Consider the following 18,297-nt stretch of genomic DNA (forward strand, 5'->3'; position numbering starts at 1 on the left):
ATGTACATAGACCCAAACAAGTTCAGTCTCTTACTCTGTCTCCCTCTCTCTTTCAGACTCACCATCGTTGATTCGCCGTTCACAGTCACCGTCGGTCTTCCACCGTCGTTCACCCTCGATCTTCCACTGTCGCGCATCATTACAAATCAAAGTGCAACAATGGTAACCTCTCTCTCTCTCTCTCTATATATATATATCTATATCTCTATACATACAAATATATGTGTAGCTAATTTCGAATTAGATTTTGATTTTGATTTAGATTTAGATTTCTTTCAATCTTGTTTTCAATTCTAACCTCCTTTGCTAATGGAATTAATTATTGTTCTCACCTCCTTTGCTAATGGACTCCTCAGAAGTCATTTCGTGAGTATATTCCTTCTCCACCGTGAACAACCACCATCAGCCCTCTTTTTCCTTTTACCCCTGTTGCTCCCCCCTCCCTCTCTCTCTCTATATATATATATTATATAATCGTTATATGAATTTGGCTATGGTGAGAGTATGTGGACGACCTGTTCGACGAAATTCCAATATGGGTTTTGAATTAGAGAAATCATGATAGTCTGTTGGATGAACTGGGTTTGGACTGATTGTCTTTTGATTATATTAAAAGATGTTGGAAATAAGAAGAATACAAGGAATGTTAAAATTATATAAGCAATATGAATTTATTGCTTTATAGTTTTGTTTAGCTTGGAGTGGGCACAAGATTCAGTAGTTTTCTGCTCACCTCACCTCCAAGTGAAAAGATGTTGATAAAGGATGAATACATCCTGGTTTGGTTTTAATTCAGTTTTTTATTTTATTTTATTTTTTTATACCCATTAATTCTTGCTTGATTTTGTCAAATATGCAGCTTTTGGGCGAGCTTAACATGGGAGGTGTGAAGGCAGATGGTGGTGACGGTACTTCAACTTAAATTCAGATATAATCAGTTTTTTATACCCATTAACAGAAGCAATAATATTAATATATTTTTTGGTTTAATGAAGAACAAAATGGGATAAAACGTCTCTTGGAAAATCAGTCAGATATTTTAGGTCATCTTTTTTGCAGCTTCTGTTAAAGTCATGCAAGGTATGTCTCATTCATTTATATACCAAACTATATTTCATGTTAATATTTTTTTTCCTCAAATGTTATCTTTTATTTTTATTTTTACTTTAAACAAAGAGTGGTTTAAAGGAGAAAGCAACAGCATTGAAACAAGCTATTTACAATATATTGCAGGAGGAGATAGAAAGTTCTTACAGTGTAAAACTTCGGGAGTCAAAAAATTCACTGAGCTGGTAGTCTTTTTTGAGCTTTTAGCTTTCTAGGATTGTGCCATAAGAAGTAAGTGAAAATTATGTAAAGTGTTATTACTCTATTTTTATGTTGTGAAATTGTGTCTCGAAGAATCCAGTAGAATTAAAAAGAACATTGACAATTGTGTAAATTATCATGATGTCAAACCATTACAGTTTCCCTCTCTATTTGTTGATCTTGGTCTTTTATTTATTTATTTATTGTTGATAAATCTAGAACTGACCACTTTTGAGATTGAAAGAAATGATTTGGTTAAATGTTTAGCAGAATTGGAATGGATTGAAAGCAACCAAATAGTGTCTCTGTTGTGTTGAGAGTTGAACATTGCTTTCACTTGTGCATTGCTTTCTATTTGATTAACATTGCTTTATAGTGTCTCTGATTAACTTTTGGAGCTGTTCTTATTTGGAAAAAGAATTATGGTGTAGTGCCTATTATTTATCCATTGGCTGGTGTAGAAATTTTTTCAAATATAATACCATACTCTTGTTTACAGTTGAGCACATGTTTTGACTAATCAAATAAGAATTATGGTATAGTGCATATGTTTTGACTAATCAAATAAGAATTATGGTATAGTGCACATGTTTTGACTAATCAAATATGGTGTAGTGCACATGTTTTGACTAATCATGTTTTGACCACATAATTACTCTGCAAACCATAGATCCCCTATACCAAAAATCTGTTACTAAAATGTGGGACCTCTAGTGATGTTTAGAATGTCTCATGTCATTTCTTTATGTCAGTAGCTTTAGGGGAATTGAGTTCTATCATTTTTTGTATTTTTCTTTCATGATCTTGTCAATTGACCTTGCTTCGGGTCTTTGTCATTTTTGTAAAGCTATGGTTATCATTTTTGCATCATATTTGTTTTAGTATGATCTACCGTTGTTGATTGTGTTATCCTTTGCACTTGTACTAATGTCAGATGGTTTCTCCTAATGCTAATTGCCTGTATGTGGTTGAAGCATCTATGGCACATAGATGATCAAATAAATCCTTAGTCTATGCTATATGATTTTTTTTCACTAGCACTTTATTTACCTTCAATGGCATCTGTTACAGCTGAAAATATTTGCAGGATTGGCCTTTCCTCCCCTTTACTTCTACAATGGAGGAGTTAGAGAGTTCCTTGCTATAATAGAGCAACATGTTTTTATTGCGAGGTAGGTTGTTTTTAATTTTAATTGTTCTTTTAAACTTGAAATCCTTTGATTGTGAGTAATGAGCATAGTTGGAGATAGAATAAATTTGTTTTTTGGACTAGAATATTTTTTTTTTATTATTGCAATATGAATGTCGAATTCCCTAGTTTGTTTTTCTAACAATCTATTTTAATTTAATATGATTGATTTTTGTTCATTTGAACCACATAAAATTGTTATTAAGGCAACAAATAAAATTGCCCATTCAATACAAAGTTGTGCTTGAAAATTGGATCACGTAGTATTAGATTCGGGTTGGGATTCCACAGTCCTATAAGATCCAACTGGTTATAGAAGAGTCATGTAACACAGATAATCATCGCAAACAACTGGTTATATGGACTTTCCAGAAGAGTTTGTTAAATATTAGGCAATTAAAACTTTATCTACCCTGTTAAAGTTCGTTTCTCAAAGAATTATCTATAATTAGAGATTAGTAAGTTGTTAGTTGTTAATTATTAGAGGGTTTGTTGAATCATGTACCTATAAAATATAATATGGTGCATAATTTGGATTCCAATAAAAAAAATCAATCTTCACCGAGAGGTTGTCCTGGGAGCAAATATATAATGGAGCTTTAATTTTTGTTTATTATAGGTCATCAGATGTAATTTTGCCTATCACTATAAAAAAAAGGGGGAAAACTACAAATCACTGCATGTGATAAAAATAATTTGCAATATCTGGTAGTGCAACTCTTTTTGTGAAAAAAACACAGCAAATGTTACATCCCAAGAAGATTCTCACCATTTTAGCAAGTATTTGCCACACTTCCCACTGAATTGTAATCTCCCCCAGAAAAAATGGTGGAAATAAAGAAAAGCAAAGGAAAATGAGAAAAGTTCTTTAGAATTTGTTGAGATCCCATGCATGTTGTTTAACATAAATATGGCGCTAGCGTTGAAATTTCAAAAATATATTTACTCCAACAGTCGGATCCGCTGTTGAGTGTGGTTCAGTTCTTATCTGATCCACACTACTCCAACAGTTTAGGGTGCTAAATTGTATTGAAATTGAATATCCCAACCTGCTGTGCTTAATTGCCTTTACTCATAGTTTAGGGTGCTTCTTGATCCAATTCACTTTCACTCAGTTCTTGAACTTGTGTATCAACAGGAAGATCGTGCAAAATGTGCTGCGCGCAAGAGAATCGGGAAAAGGGGTTCTCACTGCTCCTTTCAGGTTACTCAAATCAAATCGCCTGGGAGTCATATTGACTTTTGCTGTCTACAAGATAGATCTCCCCTCAAATGCAACATCAAGTGAGAGGATTCAAGCAACTGATGGGTATGTTGTCTGCCCAAAAATCAAACTTGTCATTAGCTCCTTAAGGGGGAATATAGAAGAGAAGAAATAAATAAATATACAATGATGACAATTGTATAACTGATCCTATTCATAAAATAAATTGTATTTAAAAAATATAAAACAAATTTAGAGGTCATCGCAAAGTAAAATAGAATTAATTGAGTTGATGTACTGTCTTAGCTATAAATAATGAGTGCAGCTAGAAATTTCAGGATGCAGACAAGATTAGAAAGATTGAATTAGATAAGTACTTCATTTAATATTTCACTACTGCCAAGCAGGTACCTTGGCGGAGTCTTCGATATTGAATCAAATGTGGAGAAGTTGCTTCAACAACTTGCAAGCAAACAAACCATACTTGTGAATGTGTATGATACCACCAACTTTTCGCACCCTATCAGCATGTATGGCTTGAATGTATCAAATGATAGGTTACAACATGTTAGCACACTTAACTTTGGTGATCCGTTCAGAAAACATGAGATGCGTTGCAGGTGATCTATTTAATCCTATCTATTACTGTGTATTTTAGAGGGGTCAATGCAAGTTCTTAGATTGAGATTCAAAGTGATAAAATGGACTTACAACTAAGTTTGTTCTTGAAGCAGATTCAAACAAAAACCACCATGGCCATGGTTTGCGATGATGATTTCAATTGGTATCCTCGTAATTGCATTGCTTCTTGGGCATATAATCAACGCAACAGTGAATCAAATAGCCAAAGTTGAGGATGATTACCATGAGATGATGGAGCTGAAGAAACGAACAGAGGCAGCTGATGTTGCAAAATCACAGGTATTTGATAGTTGTAGTTCATGTATTGAAATTTTGTTAGGCTTCACCTAATATGTCTACATGGTTCTAATTGAATTTCAATCCTCTGTAGTTCCTTGCTACTGTGTCCCATGAGATCAGAACCCCAATGAATGGTGTTCTTGGTAAGTTTTTGTTATTGTCCTTTATCATTTTAAGTCATTTAAATACATTGCTTTGGGGAAAACATTAAAAAATTATTTAAAAATAAACAAAGAAAGTGGGGTTGTTGAGTGCTGTCTGTATATATGTTTATTTAACAGGAATGTTGCAGATGCTAATGGACACAGATCTGGATGTAACTCAACAAGACTATGTCAGAACTACACAGGGCAGTGGAAGAGCGCTGGTTTCACTAATAAATGAGCTTTTGGACCAAGCAAAGATTGAATAAGGTAAGCTCGAGCTTGAGATTTACAGAGATATCTAAAGATCAAATCCATCAAGCTGATTCATAATTTCAAGCATAGTGCACTGAACCTCATTGTCTCCACCTACACCATCATCAAAACGTGCACCTCCTATGGCATCTAGTTCATCAAAAGACACGATACAAGATTTTTTGGAACGTGCCATCTGAAATAGTTCACGAACCAGACGAGCACCCTCCCCAACATATTTCTTAACAAGTTCACTTCCAATAACACGGATGAAACACACATCAGTTCTATTAGCCACAGCTCTAGCTAAAAGTGTCTTACCGGTACCAAGTGGACTATAGCATAGAACACTCTTAGGAGGGTCGATTCCGAGGTTCACAAACTTTTCGGGATCATTCCTTTGAAGTAACTACATAAGGACAAACAAATAAACCATAAACAAAGAAAAAGAAAAGAAAAGAAAAGAAACGAAAAAATAGAGAAAACCATAAATAAGAGGAAGATTGTTTTCAACATTGTAGTAGTCTTCTATGTCTATCTGTGCTTGTCAAGCTTGATTGTGTTTGCCATGACCATATATGAACCTTGCACTTTTCTCTGTGTAAACATGAGTCTCATTGTCCAATCTGTTAATACCCATTCCAAATTTGTAATTAGCAGCTTATACTCTGAAATTGATAATTTAATTACCTGCAAATGAGTTAAAAATTTTGATTTGAACTTACGATTCTCTGAAATTGATAATTTAATTACCCATTTTAAATATTTTCATTAAAAACAAACCTAACATTATTTCTCATTTTCTTTGGTATAGATGGATGATGGATGATCTCGTGCACGAAGCTAAATTGTACAAGACTACTTGGCAGTATAAGCATTTTTGGGAGGATTAAATATTTTTTGATGGATGTGTATGGATAACAAATATTAGTAGTTTTATTTGTTGATAGCTGCGTATGGATAACAAATAGTTATGTTTCAAATTGTTATGCTAGATGGATGTGACTTGTGAATGAAAACTTAGAATAGTTGTATTGTGTCGAATGTTAATGATTCAGTTGATTTGAATGATGCTTTAAAATTATAGGTTTATTATGGATTGAATGAATTATTAGGAATTACAGGTGTATTGTTTTCCTGCTTTGGCGACCAATTTATTAGTCGCGACAAATAAATAATTTTTTTTGTGCAAAAAATGACAATTGCCGACCAAGAGTTTTGGTCGCAAAAAATACATTTTTTGCCGACCAAAACAGCTCTTGGTCGTGGGAACTCACTTTTGCCGACCAAAAGTTTTGGTCGTGAAAAATAACAAATGGCGACCAAATTTTTTGGTTGTGGAATGTCACAATTGGCGACCAAACTTTTTGGTCGTTGAATGTGATCATTGGCGACCAAACTTTTGGTCGCAAAATGTGTCAATTGGCGACTAAGATATTTGGTCAGGAAAATATCACTTTTCGCGACCAAAGTGTTTTAGCGACAAAATGAATTAGTCGCGGTAATTAAATATTTAGCGATCAAAAATTTAGTCGGCAAATCCAACTTTTGCCAACCAACCAAAATTTTGGTCGCGAATTACTTTTGCCGACCCTCAATTGGCGACCAAAGTAGCGACCAAAAAAATTGGTCGCGGATAACTTTTGCCGACCAAAAATAGACTTTTAGCGATCAATTTTTTTGTTGCCAAAAGTGTTAATTCTTGTAGTGGTACTATCCATTGCTAGGTCTTTGTTTTCTCTCTTTTTTATTACGTTTCTGAATATCTATATCTATATATTTATGCTCACAAATTTTGCCAATAAATATCAATTTTGTTTAGAAAAGTTGAAACAACAAGATGAAGGTAGTGGATCCACAATTGAGTCTTGATTTTCTCTCTCTAAAACTGGGTTTTACATTTTTCTTTACGAAAGTATCTTTCGGCAATAGAACAAAGAGTGTTCGACTAAACCCACCCTTGGGTCTATACTCTCTCTCTAGAATTCGACAACATGTTTTGAAGCTTCAACGACAATATCCTCTTTCTAGGAAGCTATTCGGCAAGAAAAATAGTGCACTAAGGCTATTTGGCTCCTTCGCCAGTAATACCTTGCACTAAGAAACATGATCCACTTCGGCAACTTCACTCTGCAAGCTTTGACATCTTGTATTCGGCACATTTTTAGTCCCAATGTAAAGGATGTCAAAAGTGGAACACTCTTTCAAAGACTCATCGAAAATTATAATCCTTAAGAATGAAGCCAAACTACATCATCAAGCTTAACAGACCCATGCACGATCATTTAAATACAACAAATAGCCGAATTCCTCTTACCGAGTTGTTGAGTTGCCAACCAAATTCTTCTTGCCGAGTTGCTAACCAAAGATCAATGCTTGCAATGCCTCTTGTTTCCGTAAATCAAGTTGCTAAGTTGCCGACCAAGCATTTCGACAAGCATAACCGAGGAGTTTTCGACCCAGTTCTTCCGCAAAAGGATCGAATAAGTTGACCAAGGTGTTTGGCAAGCCAAAGAGTTGCTAACCGAATTTCAGTGCCTATTTTCTCTCTCTAGAAATTGGGTTTACATTCTTCTTCATGAGAACAATTTTTTGTTAACTTGAAGAGCCCAGACCCACCAACTAGAAGAGCCAAAAATTAATCGAAGTCCGCTGATAGTTGTGAAACGGACTAAATTTTCAAAAAACTAAAATTTTCGAAGTTGTTTAAATCAAGTTTTGAACATATCAATATGAAGTACACATTGAGACGAGTCTAATACAATAAACCACGTCGAAATTTGAGCTATAACAAAAACTGTACAAGTCAATCGACGTTTGCCTAGAAATTTAACAAGGATTTTTGTGGCAAAGTGGTTTAGTTTTATTTCTCATTCACAAGGGCAAGGGTTCAAGTCTCGCCGACAACAACTTTACTTATGTTATTTTTGCCAAAGCCGCTAGGTCGAGCTGAGTTGCTAGCCACTAAGCCGAGCTGAGCCGTCCAACTTAGCATATATAAGAGCAATTATCCAATGCTTTACAGAGCACAATTCTCAACCGATCTGAGCCATCAAATCCATTTTGGCTAAAACTACGCCATCATGAGTCTCATTACAACGATCCAATAGCCATTTCCAACTATTTGGAGCCTTCTGAACACATTCATACTGTCTAATTTTTCAAATTCTATACCAAAAATTTGTAGATTTTATATGACGTGTCACATATCCATCGTAGCTCAAATAACATTTTTGCCGCCAAGCCTGGAGTTTGATCAATGTCGAATTCAATAACTAGAAAATATTTGGCGACTTCCCGACTATATAACAGCCAGAATCATTCATCACTAAAGCCAAACCTGCCCAAAAACATGGCAGATCAATCCTCGGCAATTTCGACAAGAATCCATTATGAATTCTTTCCGAATAACAAATTTCATTCGAAAATGGGGCAAGGAATCCGCTTCAACAATTTGTTCTTGGCTTACTCCTCAGCACTTTTGGCCAGAGTCCATTTTGAATTCCTTCCGAATAACAAATTTCATTCGAAAGCAATGGGGAAAATATATGTTGTATACAATGGAAGACTAGCTTATTCCGACTTGGCACAACCACAACTCATACTAGCTCAAGGGCAAGAAACCAACTTAATAATCTACTTCAATTTGCTGCACTCAGTAATTTCTTACAACGGAGTAATAATGCTATTTTTTAATGCTCTACCATTGGAGTAAGTTTTTTAGCTTAACACTTTTTTGTGATTAACAAGTCTACATCATTTGGTACAGGCAATTAATGACAGGGGTGTAGACGTCCCCGAACGCCCCCGAGAGGGTGAGTCCCGTTCTGTTCGTATTGGGCTCACTACAGTTCGGACTCTCAAATTGTCACGGTTCTAAATCTGAACCAAAGAGTCCAAATCCGGCAAATCGTTTTGAGAAAACAGATTTTGAAAGAAGTGCCAAACATGGACTGCTTTGCCAGATACAGAGTCACCACCTAAATATTTTATTTTGGGGGGAATTTAGGAAACCCTGACTCGTTGCCTAAGGCCACGTGTCTGTCATCACCAAAGTTGCCTCGGCTCGAGAACTTGGGTACGATTAGGGAAGGTCACTTCGTGAGCACCCCCGCTCGCCCGATCAAAGATCGGCCTCTACTAACCATGATATCTATTTTTGAAAAACATTGTGTGTTCTTATTCCGGTTATTAGCCTAGATTTACTATGTGATGCGCACAGCATACAAGTATAGATTGGATCGCCTGAATTGGAACAAAACATTTCATGTTTGTTTGTTTGAAAATGGTTTGATGGTGCTACCCGCAAGTAGGCTAAGACGTGGATTTGCCACCCTCGGGTGGGCTTAGAAAACATGATTTTGCCATTATCTAGTGGGCTTTAAAACACACATTTGATGAATTGTTCCAATTTCAAATAATCCAACCTTCACCCACAGGCATTCAGGTAGTTATATCACATAAGCAATTAGCCTCATGGTAAGCATGCTGTCATGGCAGTCACTCACACGCATGCAAGGATGCTAAAGCGTAAAACTTACTGAGTACTCCAAGCCAAAACAGAAGCTAGGTTAGAAATCCATGCATGATCCTAACTATACAGAAATGCCTAATGCAACACATGCAAAAATGCAACTATAGTAGGCTCGGCTATTCTAAACATGGCATATGAAATGCTATAGCTAGCATGTATTCAACTTGGAATTGAAAATACGATGCAGTTAGTACGATGCGCTGAGCCCGGTGCATGCAAAACAAATGAATGAATGCAAACATGCTATCATACCGTATGCTAATTGAAACATGCCCTAATCTAACCATCATAAGCGGGTAAATAAAAGGGAGAAAGACGTGGGGTTGGAAGACATACATCACACTCACGCATACTTATTACAACATTGCCCTCGCACAGAGGGTCCGAATAAATAATATACAGTCCCGAATAAATATTACAGTCCAAATAATTACAAAATCCTAATTAATTAACAAATTAAACTAGGTAAGCTGTAAACTAGCATGCAAGCTAGGGACTGCCTCGATGCTGCTTCGGATGATGAATGATGAATGATGCATGTCCGGGTTGCTTTGTGCAGAAATCCACTGCGATGCCCCGGTTTGCCTCTGTTTGCAATTGTCCTTGGAATGCGTGCCAAGCTCCGGAAGGCTGCCGATTTCTGATTTGCTGCAACAGAGAGCAACACAAGGGCATGGCGAAGTATTTTCACATATGTATGCATGACTACTCTTCAGGGAGTGTAGTCCTCGATCCTCGTGCCACCAATCACGCATCTCGATGCATGATGGCTGAGGAGTCGAATTGCACGACTCAATATGAAATGAATGCACATATAAACACAACAAGACCTAAACTCCATCATGGATTATCCGGAGTGTTGGTGACTGGGAATTGAGACACGTTCCGTCACTCGAAGTACGAAACGTCCCTTGTTTCTCATGCTCGGGCTAACTCCTATCCCAAACACAATGCAATACGCATGACATGCATGGATGCAACTAATACATAACCTAGCATGCATGATGTTATGAAATGGCATACACGATGCACGATGTAACATGGCATACACAATGCGCTAACATACAACCTAGCATACACAATGCTATAAAATGAAATGGCATACACAATGCGCAATGAACTTGCACCAACATGAGTGGACCACAGCCACACTCACATCAGTAGCCATGAGATGAAAAATGAGACACTCGAAATGCGTGCACACATGCACGTAAACCGAGGACCGAACCCAAGGCATAGCATGCAACACTAACAAGGCATGGCAAGGCATGAAACATGGTATGCAAACATGCAAATTTCAGTGCTGAAATATGATGCAAAATAGCCCCGAAACATGGAAACATGGCACCTGATGCATGGAATGAACCCGAAACACAAAACTAGGCATATGCATTGGCCTATAGCTATACAAAACATGCATTATTTGATCATGAAGTATGAAGACAGAAGCAAGACAGTCCCAAAACAAGCATATTTACAGTTTTAAGTAAGGCCAAAAAGTGGGCACAAATAGGGCTAAGTTAATATGCAAAAATGGCCCCAAAAGAGAGATAATGAAGCAAGTGATGGTTTATGGCCTCAAACAGAGGAGGGCCCTTCAACAAAGTTGAAGAGGGGCCCAAAACATGGTGTTTTACGGTTAGTGACCAAACCCAAAACAGTGCACATGCAAGCTTAAAATACTATGCAAAATAAGGCCTAAAAAGAGGTTTAAACACAAAGAGCAAAAAGGGAGCTTCAAAAAGCAAAAGTCCCTTGATAAAACATGAGAAGGGGGTCAAAATAAGGCTATTTAAAGTTCAGACCAGAGCCCAAAAATACAAGCACAAGGGGTTAACAAAACATGCAAAAATAAGGCCAAAAGAGGGATAAAGAGGCAAGTGACAAAAGGAAGCCTCAAACAGTGAAGAGCCCTTCAACAATGTTGAAAAAGGGATCAAAATAAGCCACTTTACAGTTTATAACCAAGCTCAAAAAAGTTTACAAATAAGCCTAAAATACTATGCAAGAAAGAGACATACAAAAGAGGTAAAGAAGCAAGTGTAAAAAGAAAGCCTCAAACAGGGAGAGGCCCTTAAACAAACATGAAAAGGAGCTCAAAATAATGCTATTTTCAGTTAGGGTCGGAGCCCAAATATACAAGCAAGAGGATCTAATATATTGAGCAAAAATAGGGTCAAATAGAGGGATAGAAGACTTACCCTTGAAGACCAATGCTTCAACAACTCTTGGACCAAGTTTGGGAGCCCTTGACCTCTGGAAATGGCCTTGAAGCTGCTGGAATGGAGTGTGGATTGGTTGGCTTGGAGATGGAGTAGAATGGATGTAGGATTTGAGAGGTTTTGAGGGTTGGAGTGTAGAGAGAGAGAGAGAGATAAAATGTAGGAGGCTTAAACCAAACTTTCTAACCCTTCAAAAGGGAGCTGGAGGGCCTGGATATATAGGCAAGAGTGTGGGAAAAAAAGGGGGAAATGGATTTCAAACTTCCCCTCAAAAGTGCAGCCCCCCGGATACACAATTTGGGGGGAAACAAAATACAGATTTGTAAGGCCGGCTTAGTATTTAAGTTGCAGGTGGCCGGCCGGCCCTCCCCATGGCCGGCCGGCCAAGGGTCAAAAGGCTCAAGAAGTATTAGTGGTCGGCCACCCCAGATTTGTGGCCTCCCACGTGTGCACAACACAACCATGTGGTCAAAAACTGGAGAAAGTAAACCAGGAGAGAGAAAAGCCCACTTTTTGGAGGGGTTCAAAAGGGTCAAACACAATTATTGGCCGGCCATGTCATATTGGTGGCCTCCCAGGTGTGTACAACACAAATATGTGATTTAGGGCTGGAAAAAGTGGCCTTAGGGTGGTCAACATTGGCTTTCAAGTGAGAAAAACGGGCGACGGAGGGTGATGGAGGAATAAAACTGGTCGTCAGAACAATTACTGGCCTCCCACCCTTCTACGACCTTCTTAGCAGTGAAAATAAGGTCTCAACCAAAAATGAGCCCAAACCGATGCAAAATGAAGGTTCGGGGGCCGAAACGCGCAGCCCGAGGCCCCGAAAACTGACTGTTAGGCACCGGAAGTGGTGTTCGACCACGAAGTTGGTCTCTCAAGCCACAGTGTCCCTCAAAAGGGAGCAAATAAGATGCATGCCAAAAACCAGAGCAAACGGAGGTGGTTAAGCGGTCCCGAACCGAGGCACACGGCCAACGGCTCTGAAAAATCGAAAACCGGACTCCAAACAGGCAAAATGGCCTACGATCACGAAATGTAGCCTACGACCACTGAGAGATGATCTACGAGACCTCTCCCTCAATTCGGGAAGAGAAAACAGAGCCTGGTTCGCAAACCGAGGCAAAGCATGAAAGAGTCCAGAAGTCCGGAGGCAAGGCTCGCAGCTGAGACTCTGAAACCTCTGAACGAGCACGATATGCAACATCACCAAGCGCTCAATCGGTGACGTCTGAGTCTTAAGGTCGGTCAAAAATGGGGTGTCTACAACGGGATGCACTACTCAAAATTCTTGCAATGTCTGAAATTGATTGCCACTTACAATCAATAAAAGACTCCGAATGTGGAGCAATTTTCGTATTCGACACGGAGCGCCATTAACAAAACACTTCGAATACGAAGAAACGACACGGAGCGCCATCAGCAAAAGCTTATGAATTCTGAGCAAAACCCTAATTTCTTAGACATACATACATTTATACATATATTCATACATACATGTATCAATACAGTCATTTATTCATTCATTTTATTTATTTATTAAATGTATTCTTCATCAAGAGACTTAACATCTATTTGAACAGCATAACTCAGGCAATAAATATTCGCATTCCTTCTATCAAAGGCAATGAAGTTTTGGGGCAATTATGGTAGCCTAAAAAATACCAGTTTATTGGGAGTAGCCCAAACAAGTCCTAACAATGGGTCTAGCCCAAACAAGGAAGCCCATTAAATAAATATCACACCCCCATTTATAAAAGGAAGCCACCTCATGGAATATAGGTATGCCTCATCTCTCCGCAACACACAACACACAAACACTCTTCAATTCTTCATCTACTTTCCTTGATTAAAGTGACTAACTTTATCATCGGAGTGTCCCCAGCCGATAACCCCAGTTGGATGGCGCCGATTATGTTCATCTGCAATCTTTGCAGATCTATAAGGGTTCAACTCGTCTCTTCATTAAATTTTAGGTATGCCTCATCTCTCCGCAACACACAACACACAAACACTCTTCAATTCTTCACCTACTTTACTTGATTAAAGTGACTAACTTTATCATCGGAGTGTCCCCGGCCGATAACCCCAGTTGGATGGCGCCGATTATGTTCATCTGCAATCTTTGCAGATCTATAAGGGTTCAACTCATCTCTTCATTAAATTTTATCAACAATTCATATGGGAGGATTCTGGATCACACTGTCTATTTAGCATTTCTGATCTTCCAAAGGACAAGACAGAAATTGTGCCCTATAACCATTGGCAATGGCCAATGGCAAGCCTAGTAACACTTTTCCTAGCCACTGATTTTGTAATCAAAGCCTGGCCAGTTAGCACCGGGTACCTTCATGTTTTGAGACTGACATTTGAACCCATAAAATGAATTCTGATTGCTCTGGTCCCAATTATTGTGTGATTGCAATAAGCGAAGCTAGTAGTAAATGAACCCACCACAATTCATATATGACAAAATAAAAATTTGTTGTTGATAATTTCATATTATTACATTAATACGTGGTCTAAATTAAATGTATTGGGATCGAAGCTAAAACGAAATATGAATTACACATTAATTTTTATTGCACACATTGTTGATACATACAAAAGTTATGATCTCTTTATTAGAAGGTATAATAACGGTGTTATAAGCTGATAATTACCAAGACAAGTATCATTACAACAATAAATCTTTTATTTATTGATTGTCATATTCTAACAATAACATTAGAAAAGCCCATTACATTACATATTCAGAACGCAACAATTATTTGAACGTTGGTACAAATCATCTATTGGGGTTCGAGTGAATCGACTCAATTGCCGCATGAACTTGTGGACATCACTTGCAGATGGATTAAACTCTCCATGTTTATTAATGCTTTTACCTAGTTTTTTTTTTTTTGATCGGCAATGCTTTTTCCTAGGTAGTTGATATTTACCTCTTGATGAGTTCTTTGAAACTTTGAAAAAAAACAAAAAAAAAATTGTTAGGGTTGTACTTTTTTTCATTCTGAACGTCGTTTTCGCCCTTATTCATTAGAAGGAGCTTTGAGGTCATCCACTTTGGTTGACAACGATGCCACTAGTTTAGCTCAAAAAATTAATTATAGTAGAATTTTTTTTTTTTATATTATAAAATTTTTATACAAATTTTTTAATCATAATGATATAACAAATAAGTCACATCTAATGAATTTTTTATTTTCAAATAAAAAGGCCAAGATCTTATACATCATTCTCTTTTTTATTTAAATTAGTTATAACATAATTTCAACATGACCACTTAATGGTACGGGAAAAAAAGGCATAGTTGTCTATGGTCACCAATTAACACATGAATTTATATTATACATGCAAAAGAATTTGATCTGAAATAAATTATATTAATGCTTATATTACAACACAATTAAATAATCCACACTTACAAATCCAAATATGCACAAAAATAACATCACTAAATGCTTCCCATCCCCAAGACCAAGGCTTTGCCTAGTGTTCTTCTTCCTGAATTCAAGTCTTATTGTCGTGGATGCTTCGTATTCCCACAAATATTAGGAATATCAAAATTTCTACTAAATGTTTTATCAAATGCCTTACATGGGGTGGGTCTCACATAAGTGTGGGGTTCACAATTTTGAACTCACTAATATTTTTCAATGAATATTATGCTTCTTCCTAGTAGCAGAACAATGATATTTGAGAGGCAAAAAAAGTGAGAAAAAGCAGAGGAAGTGAACCAAATACATGCTTACACCACAATTACTAATATATCACTAAGGTGAGAAAATAGGTTGGGAAGAGGCATAGTTGTTGTTGATAAGAGCCAAAGCAATGCTAATCATATGTGCAACATTCACAACAATTCCTCTCACTGTATCCCTCACCTTATTCCCATCCATGGCATGCCCAGCAAATCCATCCATACATGTGTCGACATCTGTCAACGCCGCACTCACCCATGTCTGTATATCACTCATTTGAAGTCCCCAATTGGTTCCTTCACTTAGCCCCATCTCTGCAATGGACTTTTGCAGCTCGTCCACCGCATCTCCGAGCACCTCCACGCAGTCGCTCATGGCTGAAGCCTCCATGGGGCTCAAGCCATGGCTTTTCGAGAGGTTTGAAATGGCGGTGGAGGTTGATTGGGCAGTGGTGAGAGTGACGGTGAGGGAAGCCTTGACTAGGAGTTTGGGGCTGTCTTGAATGTCGTTGGCGTAGCTGGAGAGAGTGGTGTAGCATAGTTGAGGGTATGTTGTGTTGCTGCATGAGGTTTTGATGAAGTCTGTGTTTGTTTGATCAGAAGGGGGGAATGCCATGGAAGTAGTGAGTTGAAGGGTAAAGAGGAGGGCTATTGCATGGGAAACAAATGAACATTCCATCTTTTCTTTCTCTCTCTTTGATTGGTAGGGAAGATGGAGAGGATGATGAATCTAGGGAAGGGGAGGATTCCCAATTTATAGGACTATTTCAAAAAATTATTAGGTGGTTATGCATTATCACATGACTACTCTTAATAAACAAGAAATGTAATAAATGAGAAATTGTAATATAATATGAAGGGGTTGTTTGGGAACTACCACAATAGCACATTTTTTTTTTTTAGTTATATTATCTCTCTATTTTTTAACATATCTTTTCGTAAAAATTCAAAAAATATACTTATTTAGCATTTTCTAGACAATCTTGAAGTGTGATATATATGAAATGACTCTATCAAGTAGTTCCTGTCAAATCGAGAGTTCCAATTATATCAAGGCTTGTTCATGTATTGTCTCTCAATAACATAAAAAGAATATTTTTCCAACAAAAATTTACCTAATGAAAATGGCCAATATTGTCTTTCCTGCAAAATTTTCTAATATATTATTGATGGAAAGAATCACGTGAATAATATCACAAAACACACTAAAATTGGTGAATAATTTTTAGACAAGTAACTTGTTTGATATAACTTATTATAAATTAAAAGTTGTTAATCAAAAGATAAAGAGTAAAAGTAAAAAATATTCGTATCCTAGCTTTTAAATAATTTATTGTTTTTTAAATTATATAAACTTATTCTATCAAATAAGTTTTAAGCAAAAAACTATACAAAATCATCTAACATAATGTTTTTTTTTTTAAAAAAAAAAATTATAAATAATTCAAAAAAACAAGTAAAAAATTTATGCCAGTGGTCCCACATCACAAACACAAGTAATACAAAAAAAGCATTGACGGATGAGGGAGATGGTCACATGGAAAGATTGGAAGAGAAAGGAAGCAAAATGTAAAGTAAACTGTCACGGAAAGCCACCTTTCCCTTCAATCAAAACATAGTGTTTGTCCTTTAATGAAGCTTGAAAGTATTCACCCAAAAAAAATTCTTGAAAGCTAACTAGAAAGTGGTGTGGTGGGTACAACTTGGCATGTGTTCTTCTTTTAATTTAAAAATGATTAATTTATGTAGAAGGGGAGTAATTTCTCTCCAATTGAATCTTCTGTCTGGAGATCAGTAATTTTCTAGGCCCCTAAGGGCGTTTCCAATAATGTATCTTTTTTTCTTTTTTCTTTTTTCATATTAAATTTGAATAAAAATTTAAGCAAAAATTCTATTTGATATCAAGTGTTCTAACGGATAAATCTGAATTTTCATCAAAACATTGGTCGGCCGGATAAATTTGAGAAATTCTAGATTTGATAAAAGATTTGGTGATAGATTGGAACAGCAAAAAATGAGTTTTTTTTTTTAAAGTTTGATGAAACATTTTAGTGTTGGGTTAGAAATGGTTGTTAAAATTATTTATCCATCTTTTATCTCAGGGTGTATAGTTCATTCAAAGAAAGAAAAAAATATATTATATTTTGATCTAATAAATTCAAGAAAAAGTATTCATTAAGAAAATGTTTTATGAAAAGAATAACGATCTGTTGATACTAAAAAATTTGTTTCGGTTCATGTAACCTGTGATAAGTGTCATATTCATTTGATTAATATATATATATATATATATATATTTTCGTCACTATAAGAAATTTCATTTTTGGTGACTAAAATTTAAGTCACCAAAAGTCTTGTTTTTTGTCGCCAATTACTTTTGCCGACTAATATATTTGGTTGCCCGTTTGGTCGCCAATAGTCTGTCGGGGAAACAATCGGCGACTAAAATTTTTTTATTAGCCAAAAGTGGCCTATTGACGACTAAAACTTTAGTCACTATATATATTTTTAAAATAATTAAATATATATATATATATATATTTTACTTTTAGCGACTAAATTATTTAGTGGCCAATTGAGCATGTATGTTCGGCGACTAATTATTTGGTAGCCAAAAGTTTCACTTTTTGAGAATTGGTGACTAAAAATTTAGTATTCAAAAGTTTCTTTTTTACAGTTGGCGACTAACAGTTTAGTAGCCAAATGTTTCATTTTTTGCAATTGGCGACTAAAGTTTTAGTAGCCAAAAGCCAACCTGTGATATTTGTTTAGTCACTAAAGGGTCTTATTTAGTTTTTATAATTTGTTTTGTAATATT

General features: G+C 36.4%; 2 protein-coding genes and 1 pseudogene across 2 annotated transcripts; 1 reads left to right on the forward strand and 2 right to left on the reverse strand.

The window, feature by feature from the left end:
• On the forward strand, positions 1–6,064 carry LOC114271988 (histidine kinase 3). The gene is made up of 8 exons (XM_082900570.1): positions 1–162; positions 860–908; positions 1,060–1,080; positions 2,396–2,480; positions 3,576–3,806; positions 4,109–4,321; positions 4,436–4,765; positions 5,835–6,064. The coding sequence occupies exons 1-7, from the start codon at positions 1–3 to the stop codon at positions 4,671–4,673; spliced, it is 999 nt and encodes a 332-aa protein (XP_082756696.1). The 3' UTR covers positions 4,674–4,765; positions 5,835–6,064.
• On the reverse strand, positions 5,067–5,660 carry LOC145805435 (26S proteasome regulatory subunit 7 pseudogene; annotated as a pseudogene).
• A 9,077-nt stretch (positions 6,065–15,141) lies between the features above and the next one.
• Positions 15,142–16,277, reverse strand: LOC114271953 (21 kDa protein). Its single transcript, XM_028213626.2, has one exon. The coding sequence runs from the start codon at positions 16,156–16,158 to the stop codon at positions 15,553–15,555; it is 606 nt and encodes a 201-aa protein (XP_028069427.2). The 5' UTR covers positions 16,159–16,277; the 3' UTR covers positions 15,142–15,552.
• Between the last annotated feature and the right edge of the window lie 2,020 nt (positions 16,278–18,297).

The sequence above is a fragment of the Camellia sinensis genome, chromosome 13 (genome assembly GCF_055761805.1).
Source record: "Camellia sinensis isolate YWXY chromosome 13, ASM5576180v1, whole genome shotgun sequence".
NCBI lineage: Eukaryota > Viridiplantae > Streptophyta > Magnoliopsida > Ericales > Theaceae > Camellia > Camellia sinensis.